This window comes from Natrix helvetica (assembly GCF_964273705.1).
Source record: "Natrix helvetica genome assembly, chromosome: 2".
Taxonomy (NCBI): Eukaryota; Metazoa; Chordata; class Lepidosauria; order Squamata; family Natricidae; genus Natrix; species Natrix helvetica.
In genome coordinates, this window is record NC_138552.1 from 119,788,368 (window position 1) to 119,798,153 (window position 9,786).

The 9,786-nt window shown below is 45.3% G+C and overlaps 1 protein-coding gene across 1 annotated transcript in view; it reads right to left on the reverse strand.

The window, feature by feature from the left end:
- Positions 1–9,786, reverse strand: part of MCM3AP (minichromosome maintenance complex component 3 associated protein) — a 146,491-nt gene that overhangs the window by 72,464 nt on the left and 64,241 nt on the right. Inside the window, exons 15-16 of the mRNA XM_081944009.1 lie at positions 7,170–7,301; positions 6,413–6,526 (exon numbers count right to left, since the gene is read on the reverse strand). Of these exons, the coding sequence (XP_081800135.1) occupies positions 6,413–6,526; positions 7,170–7,301 (246 nt within the window). The remainder of the gene's footprint in view (positions 1–6,412; positions 6,527–7,169; positions 7,302–9,786) is intronic.

Sequence of the window (9,786 nt, forward strand, 5' to 3'; positions counted from 1 at the left end):
AACCCAGGGAAGATAAGGTACTAATGGTGGTACTGAGATCACTCTGCGCGGGGGAGCCGAGGGGGCTAAGACTAAGATGCCATCAAGGTAGCAGTGAAGGCGAATCAGGAAGGAACGGAGGTGGGCCACAGCCGCAGCCAACACCTTGGCGAAGGTTCTGGGGGCAGAGGCCAACCCGAAGGGAAGGGCTCTGTACTGGTAATGGGCGCCCCGGTATGACAACCTGAGGAACTTGCGGTGGTCATGGGCGATCATAATGTGGAGATAGGCCTCCGTAAGGTCAATGGAGGCCAGGAAATTCCCTTGCCTTACCCCGTCTAAGATGGACTTGAGAGAAGCCATCTTAAATTTCTGGTAGACAATCCTAGAATTCAGGAGTTTGAGCTCTAGAATGCCCCCCCCCCGAACTCTTAGGGACTAGGAACAAGTGAGAGTAGAATCCTGATCCCTTCTCCTCCTCCGGAACGGGCTCTATGGCACGAATCTCCAGGAGATGGAGAATGGCCTCGCGCATAAGTGCGCACTTGACCGGGTTCTTGGAGGAGGAAAAGGTGCGGAATCTACTGGGGGGTAGGGAACGGAACTCCAGGTGAAGTCCCGATGTGATGGTCTGGAGGACCCAGGCATCCGAGGTGAGGCCCTCCCAGCGGTCTGCAAAGGAGAGACGACCGCCGATGGGGTGATTTGCTCTCAAATCATTTGCCCCTGCGGAAGGAACGGCCGCTGCCCCCTTGAAAGGGGCGCTTGCCGGCCTGCTGGGGTCTATACCTGTCCCTGGAGAACTGTCTGTCCCCCTGTTTAGAGTACCTAGGAGCAGAGTACCTATGAGGCTGGGTGTCCTGCTCCGGTGGTCGGTAGGAGGCTCTCCTGGTGTACGGTGCTGTCTGGTGGTCTGTACATCTGGTGGTGGAAGGGAAGACCTTCCTTTTGTTTTTATTCTCAATGAGGATGGGGTCCAACACGGGTCCAAATAGTTTGTCGCCTTTATACTCCGCCTCCACCAGGGGCCACTTTGCTCACAACTCGGCCTGCCTGTGACAAAGCCATAGGAGACGTCTAGACGGTACTGAGGACAACAAGGCCCTGGAGGAATACTTTACCACACCCAGGGTAGCGTCTGCCGAGAACTGGGTTGCCGCCATCAGCTTTGCGATGTCCTGCTGCAGCCTTACATCTGATGCTGGTGTCCTGTCCCAGATCTGCTCCAGCCATAAGAGAGTGGATCTGTTAAAGAAGGATGTGGCCGCCGCCGCCTTGATCGCCCATGAGACAGCCTGGAAGGTCCTACGCATGACCAGCTCTGCTCTCCTGTCCTCTGCCTTCAGGCAGCTGGAGACATCTCCTGTTACCACAGTGGAGGCAGAGGCCAAGGCTGCCACAGGGGCATCCACGGGAGGAACCTGCAAGGCTTGTGTGAAAGATGCATTGAGGTTATAAAACCTACGGTCGTTACTCCCTGGAGTGGGGAAGGAACCTGACTTAGCCCACTGGGACTTGGGTGTCACTGCGTTTATTTGGTTTGCCAGCTGTGCCTACATTCTGAGTTATATGGCAGCATGAACTGTCTCTTATCAGCAATGATTTACTGCGCATGTCATTACATCACATACCTTCTTTCCTTTCTTCCTTTGTCTGTATGCCAGGCAGACAAGGGGCTCTGCCAAGATGTAATCAATTAGCTTAGTAAGTTTGTATTTTTACTTTCTTTACAATTAAAATGTTTTTTTCTTAGATTATGCCTCGGGTTTATTTTGCTTATTTCAAAAGTATACTACAAGGAAATTCCACGGTCCATACATCGTTGATTTACAGGGCGGAATTCACACCCCAACATTGGGAACCTCCAGGAAGAGGTCTGGGGTGGGGATCTCCTCCTTCTCTACCTGGGTCCTGTGGAAGGGGCCCTGCTTCTTCTTCCCCCCCCCTAGTGCTAGGAGTGGGGTTCTGGCTGGAAGCCGGAGGGGGGTCCAGGTCTGCTATGGCCCTGGCCTTGCGCAGCAGGAACTGAGTAACGCAGGGGGGAATAATCCTGCCATGGTGGGGGCCTCTGGAGCTGAGGGTTCCACATCCTCTGAAAACCCCAAATCCTTTTGTTCCTCCCCCTCCGAATCCAAGCCCAGTGGAAGGGGAGGAGGCTCTGGGTTCCCTGGGGCCTGGAGCCTCTGGTATGGCTGAGTGGTCCCATGGAGCCCCACGGGTAGACCGGTGCCTGGATGCCTGGGCTTGAAGTTGCATGCCCAAGGCGATGCCATCTGCAATGGCTCTGACCAACACAGTCTGGAAACTGTCAGGCAGCTCTGGGTAGGCAGATGAAAGGGTTGGAGGTTCCCTGTTGTCCCTGGGTTCCGGGGCCAGAGCAGCCAAGTGCTGCCTGGGGGAACCCACTGCCCTACGGCCAAAAGGGTTCCCCCTTGCCCTCGGAGTGCGCGATGGTGAAAGAGGAGGGGACAAGGGACTGCCCTCCCTAGAGTGCCTCCCTGGGCCTGGTGAGCCAGGCTCCTCTATTAGGGTCGGGGCCTGAGGGGGGACCGAGACCTAGCTGGGGAGGGACTGATGCAATCCCTAGTCCTCCTACCAGCCTCCTGGGAAAAAGGGGCCTCCTGCCTAGGCTTCCCCCTCCTAGAGGACTTGGATGGGGCCTTCCTGGGAAGGGATCTCCCCTGGGTCTCGAGCCTACCTCCCGAGAGGTATCCTCGCCTGGGTCTGAGCCCCCTGGAGAACTGAGAGCTGCGGCTCCCTTGCTCCTCGTGGAATCCGCCATCGCAGTACTCACGGTTTAGGCAAATCCCCTCTCTCGCTCTCTCTACCTCTGCTGCACTTCTGTACCTCGTGGATCCGGCGCTCCCTCGGATCCGTGCTCTCCTCAGCCCCCTCGCCGACCTGCGAGTCGATCAGGGGCCTCTGCACCGCCTTGCGCTGGGCCCTCCCTGGATGGCCGGCCGGAGCTCAGACCCGACGATCTTCTTCGCCTTCGGTGCTGGAGAGCTGCAGCAACTGGTAACAGTCGCCTTGGTGCTCTTCGCGTGCGCCCTGGAATTGAAAATGGCGATTGCCGATCATGTGGTCCGAGTGCCTGGGGCGGTTCCAATTGAACCGCTCCTTCCTCCTCTCGCTGTCGGTTCCTCGTGGATTCTTGCTTCTGTGGGTGGCAGCGGCTCGCACAGCTCAGCTTCCCCCCCCTTCTACCGGGGACTTGTGGTACGGGGCCTGAAGGCTGCAACAAGTGCGGTTCGTGCGTAGAAGTCAACAAAAAAAGGGCACGAACGAGGTAGGAGAGCCAAAAAGGAAAAAGGGCAGCTAAAAATCCTACAAAGAACTAAAAATCGGAAAAAAAAACTAGATCAAGAATTCCTGGAGAGTCACTGAATAGCTCCTTTTTTTATTGTTCACATTTTTTATTATTTTTAAAAAATTTTACAAGGAAAAGGGGTTATAGAGTTATAAAACATTTTGACAGCTACATTGTGCGGGGGGGGAGAAGCCCCCCCAGGTCTTGCAACTTTTACAAACGAAGATAGAAAAATATCAACATTTACATAAGTATTAGCAATTTTAAGTTTAACACAAATCATCAGTATGTTTCAATCATTTGTTTTGTATCACTTCCATGAAAATACATTGTAGCAACAATTGCAATAGTGTTCCAAATCACTTTTGTGATCTGAGTCCTCTAGTTGTTGCGTCCTCCCTCCCGTCCACCGGCTGAGCCTCAGCCCCTCCCTCCTTTGTTTCTTGTGTAACATCCCCCATTTCACCTAAGAGAGCACTGTGTTTTTTAGTGAAAGCCTCTGCTTCCACTACTGTGTTGATTTTAATTCTGCTGCCCTCCCAAAAAATCAACATGCCGTCTGGAAACAGCCACCTGAACCAAACCCCATTATTATATAATTTTTTTGCTAAGAAGGAATATTTCCTTCTATTATCTCTTACTTTCTTTCGGATCTGTTTAAGATGGTTATTTCTTTATCTTTATATTTTAATGGTCCTCCCCTTTGAGCTCCTAGAACCTCATCTCTTGTAGTTTTTCTAAGAAATTTGACATGAACTTCCCTTGGAACATTGTGTGTTCTTGCATAGGCAGAATTAACCCTATAGATCAGATCAATGTCCCACCAAAGCTGTTGTTTATCTCTATTAATATATTCTGCTAGTATTGTGGTCATAATCTCCTTAAGATCTTCGTTCTCAATTTCTGGCAAGTTTTGGAACCTAAGAAAAAAAGACATCCTTTCAAATTCCATTTTTAACATCTGATTTCCAAATTCTGCATTCCCCCTTTGGATTGTCTTCATCTCGTCTCACATCCCAACCGCCCCCTCCTCCAGCACACCTATCCTCTGTTCATTCCGTGTGGTTTGCTGATTCGTCTCTCTGAGCTGGTCATTTAAGTCCTGCAGTTGTTTTTTAATTTCGTCCTGTCCCTTTAAGATGATTTGAAGCATCTGTTGAGTAGACAAGTCCTTTGCACTCTCTTCAGAGGCTTTAGGTTGTAGAAAAGATCCCAGTTGTGACTGGTGAGCGGGGCTGGACATGGAAGATGTTGGGGCCGATGAGGCCTTACCAGGCGGTAATTTCTTTGGACCCATCATGAGGCTCAGAGATAGTTGTTATTCTGTACAAAGAGATGGCGTCTGTAGGAGAGCACAACCGGTAGGGATCACCAAGCAAACAAGTCCAAAGGAGAATAAGTCCTCTAGTAGAGAACTAGAGCAAATAGGTGGGTCAAAATATTCCAAATCCAGGAGAGTAACGTACTTGAAGAGGCTCCTGGAAGTCTCTGGGGTGGATATTAGTTGAAAGCCATAAGGTTTTCCAAGGGAGGAGTCTTATTCACAAAGACAAAGAAGAAGGAGGAAGTTGGCCATATTGGCTCAGCCGGTACAGGTGGTCAGGAAACAACAAAGTCAAAGTTCCCATAGATAGTTTAGAGAAGAATCAGTTCAGCCATCCTTTCTCTCACAATTGTAGCCAAGAAAAAAATCCCCCCCCCATTATTTAAGGGAAGTGAAAGTAGTTTTCAAACTTTCTCTCTCCCCCATAAAAGGGAAAGATTTTTCAAGTGCCGCTTTTCCAAGGGGGGTGGAATTTCCCCCCCCCCCTCCAATCTAAGCTCCTCCAGAAGTTGAAACAAAGTCCCAAAAGGAAAACTGCAAAACAGTCAAAAGTGTAAGAATAGTAAAAGACCTGGGGAGACCCCTCAGCTCACCACTCTTCAGCTGTTTCGTTCCAATTAATTATTTCCTTCCAGGCTGCGTTCAGAGAAGCACGCGGTGGCATTCCGTGCGCTCCCTACGCTCCCTGGCTCCTGGGGCAAGGCTGGAGACCCCCCAGTGGCCGCCGCCGTTCCAGGGGGTCCCAGCGAGCCCCCCCCTATGGCAGGGCGCCCCTCCAAGGCACCCTGTGCTCCCCCTAGACTTCAGGGGAGCCCACCGGAGCAGCGAAAAGGCAGACGCATGCGTCCGTCTCCTTCGGCTGCCGGAAGTCGGACGAGAGTCACTGAATAGCTCCTGTTAGGCTGAAGACTGAGGTTAATCTGGGGAGTCACAAGGAGGAACAGAGGGAGTGTCCTCAGATTTACCTCAGTCTCCAGGCAATTGGGCTGTAACGATACCATTCAGTGACTCCTCCCACACCCCACCTCGGAGATTATTTCATTTCAAAGAACAATTCAATAATTGTTTAAAAGCAAATGTTATGTCATATAAATTAATAACACTGTTGATAAGAACTGCAGTATAGTTTAAATGGAAATTATTGATCACTGCATATAAAGTATCATGTTTCTAGTTCTGCAAAATTGAAGAAACAAGCCTGAACAAACTGAATTAAGAAAGGGACATCTAAGTTGAACTAAATTATCATTTGTAAAATAAAAAGAAATTATTTATTATTGCTGCATTATAAAAAATATTCCGGTTTATAAACAGTGACTGTGTGAGAAGAAAACAGAAAAGAGCTCTTTCTCCTCCACAGTTCCCAATGCATCCCTGCTTCTGAACAACTTTGCAAGGGGAAACTGTTGAAATCAAGGTTAGGAAAATTCTCTGTTTCTTATAAGCGGTTATAGTAATAACTATCTTTTATTTAAAAGCCTAAATCATTATGTTATTGCAAACAGGGAAAGTCCTAAACAGAAAAAAGAAATTTATTTACTTAGATGCTCACTTAGAGACAAATAGCCGAAGATGCATAGAACACAATACACAGTTCTGAGAAAAGAAATAAAAGTGCAACTAGCTGCTTGGAAACAGTTACACATTTCATTACTGGAGCCAGAGTATTAGAAACATCCACAGTAAGAAAAATGACGGATTATAAAGTGGCAGAAAGACAGCAAAAAAGAAGTATAATAAAACTAATAATGATAAAGGCATAACAGTCAGCAAAGAACATGGTTCTGCAACTCACGTACTTTAGCTCCTTAACTGAAATTTCTAGTATTTCTTGCTTTATTACTTCTTCCATCAGTTCTGCACCCAATGATTTGCTTAACATTTGTATTCTCTCTTCTTTTTCCCTTTTTTGCCTAAGATGATGATGGAATGAAATCCAATCATTATGTGTTAATAAAATTTCAGGTACTTACCTTAATAACAGTTTCTCAATAAAAAAAATAGCTGCCTTATAAATAAAGTATTAAGTATAACTTATAGAAACATTACTAAGATACAATACTAAGTTTGTTCTATTTAAGTTATATCCTTTGGTTATGTTGCATTGTCTGTCTGTCTGTCTTGAGTTGGATCAGGAACAATCTGTATGCAATCTATTGCTCAACACTAGTGATGTTTAAATAATTCTCACACAATTGAGCAATATATAAGAGGGAACATGACAGCATGCAATCTACTCTTACCATTAGCAGCCAGATTCCCCAGAGTACGAAGGGGTTCTACATATTAACTGATCTACATATGTATACAGTATCCAAATTAATAACTAACAAAGTGCATGGTGAATGGTTACTGTAACAGATTCAGGCAAACCTAACTCTAGAGGTGCTCTCCCAACAGTCATTGTTATATATCTTTCCATGTCTAATTGAATGAATCTCTCCCTTTATCATCACATCTGATGGCTCAGAGAACACAATACTGCAATATATTGTAGTACTGCAATTTGTACACACTGAAAACTTTAAACTGTGTCGGAACAAATGTTAAAGTTACTTCTCTTTTTCAGCCTGACGTTTTTCTTCTTCAAATCTTTCCCTTTCTTCATTTATTACAACAGATGCAATCTGCCTCAAAATTCCAGACATTGCTTCTGTAACTAGTTCATTTATAGTAGTGTCAGAGACCCTATAAAAGAAATAAAATTCATTGTGAAGCCTTAATTGAAAGCACTAGCTGCACATTTCTAAATTTTCTAGAAATTCACCAGCTCAAGACAGGTGTTTCTTATTCACTTGCACAACCAGTTTGCATGTATTAACACATCAATATTAAAATAAAAGTTTCATCTCCAAAATAAAAGTTAATTAAAATATGAGCTTAAACAACCCAAGTATTTTAGGTAATGTTGGTTTACCAGAAGAATCCCCTAGTACTATTGCTCACATAAGTAGAAATACCCAGCATTAAAACATCTGTTTCATGGCAATGCCCTCTCATCCTTACCTGCCACTCCATCCTCAAAACCTCAGCTTTACCCAATGCTGATTTCTCCTTCTGCTCTGCCCCAATGTTACACTGCTCCACTTGCTATCCCTTCAACCCTCCCAACCTTCCCTGTTTTCTCTGCCTGCCTACGCTTCTCTGGTCTCTCCTCATCCCATTCAAATATCCATAAATTCATTTTGCTTCCATCTTTTCTTGTTCACTTACTTCTTTTCATCTTGCAAAAAAACAAGTACAACTTTTTAAAAGCTGTAAGTTTTATGAGATATTTGCTTCTAAAATAATACATACTGTAAATCTTATTTCCCTAGCAGAGTGAATGAGAAATTGTTGCTTTGGTGGGCCTAAATTCACTGGCCTGAGAAATCTTAAGTACGCCAATTCCCTTATGACAGGGGTGCCAAACTCGCATCAAGTTGTCATCACATGATGTATAGCGATTTTTCCCTAGTTTGCTAAACTGGGGGTGGGCATGGCCAGCGTGTGACACATCAGCCTGCAGGTCACGAGTTTGACACCCCTGCCTTATGTTATCTTTTCCAGTAAATCTGGAACTACTGTGATTGTAGAGACTGAATACCCCCCCAACCCTTAATGGCTTCAACAGAGCTTGATATACCTATTGTAGGTCCATTATCTGTTTGACTAATTTGCTTGCTGGACTGCTTATGAGGCTTCAGATTTATTTATGATGAAAAGTAGACTCCAGAGTTTTTGTTATACATGCTCCCAGTAATATACTTACTTAGTAAGAAATTTGAGATAGGTAATTCCTAAGAGAGACATGCAAAATACATTCCCCTAAACTATATAAGATTGTCTTCTGATTTAGATGGAATTCGATTATTAATTTTTTATCCCATCTTTATTATTTATTAAAACAAGTAATTCAAGATGATGAACATACCTAACACTTCTCCTATTTGCCCCACATTGATCCTGTGAGGTGATTTGGGCTAAGAGATACCCAAGGCAGGACTAGAACTTATAGTCTCCTGGTTTTTGCCTAAGAAACTAGCCTAAAACCCTAAATCAATGGCCTTGATTCAGAGGAGAGGGGATTGTGAATTATGTATGGTGACTGACCCTAGCAAGTAGAGGCCTTTAGCCTGTGCACATGTGCTTGTAAGTCTCTGCCTGGTTTTTGCTGCAAGTGCAATTCTGAAAATTGAGATTGCGAGTAGAGCAACCTATTTGTTTTGGTTTTATACCAACATACCGTATTTTTTGGAGTATAAGACACACCTTTACTCTCATCCAGTGATGACAGAATGATGTAAATTTGATGTAATTCTGAGAAAATAAGTTCTTTGTCATGTAGCTCTTGGAAAACTCCTTTTATAAAGTTTAAATGAGCTAACGTATCTCCACCCTTCAGAAGACGTGTCCTAAACAGTTTGCGGGTAAGATGTATATGTGCACCTAAAGTGTCACGTACATATATCTTCTTCAAATTCTCCCAACATCTTTCTGCAGAATTCTCCCCACGAATATAAACTAACTGTTGGTCAGTCAACGTTAGACCAATTATACACAATGCTCGTTCGTTGCATCTTTGAAACTCTGCTATCGGGGGCTTCCGGGTTGTTCCTGGTGCCGATGGCAGGCTTTTTTTGAGCCTGTCAGATCAAGAGACAGTTAGAGGTGTTTTTTTACGATCTTTAACACCTCGGACACTCTTAAATTCTTGGAATTTATGAGGGAGAGATTCAGCTGCTGGGTTGAGCCCTCGTGTACCCTCCAGGAGGATTTATAGCCTCTGGAGTCCGACGAGGTTTGCCCCCCTTCGCAGTTGTTGTATTCTCCTGCCTTTTTGATAACCTCTGCTAATTAGCAGAGCCAGTCGCCGGGAACAGCCTTATCATCTCAACATCTCAACATCTCAAGAAGGAAGCAAGACTTTTGCAAGTATTTTAAGTCTTAATTGGGGGGGGGGAATCTTTAAAAAGAACGCTACTGCTGAGTTCGAGAGGCGTGGGCTTAGAACAAAGGATTCAAAATGGCGTTGATTTATAGCTGAAAACCTACAGAAAACGAAAGCTAACTACTTGCTGATAGCCGGGGCAGTAAAGGCGGAACGGCTGAAACAACCCTAACTATTAACAATCTTTAAGCCAGCTTACATAACCTGAACTACTTAAATGTCAAAGTTTTAATTTCGAGCAAC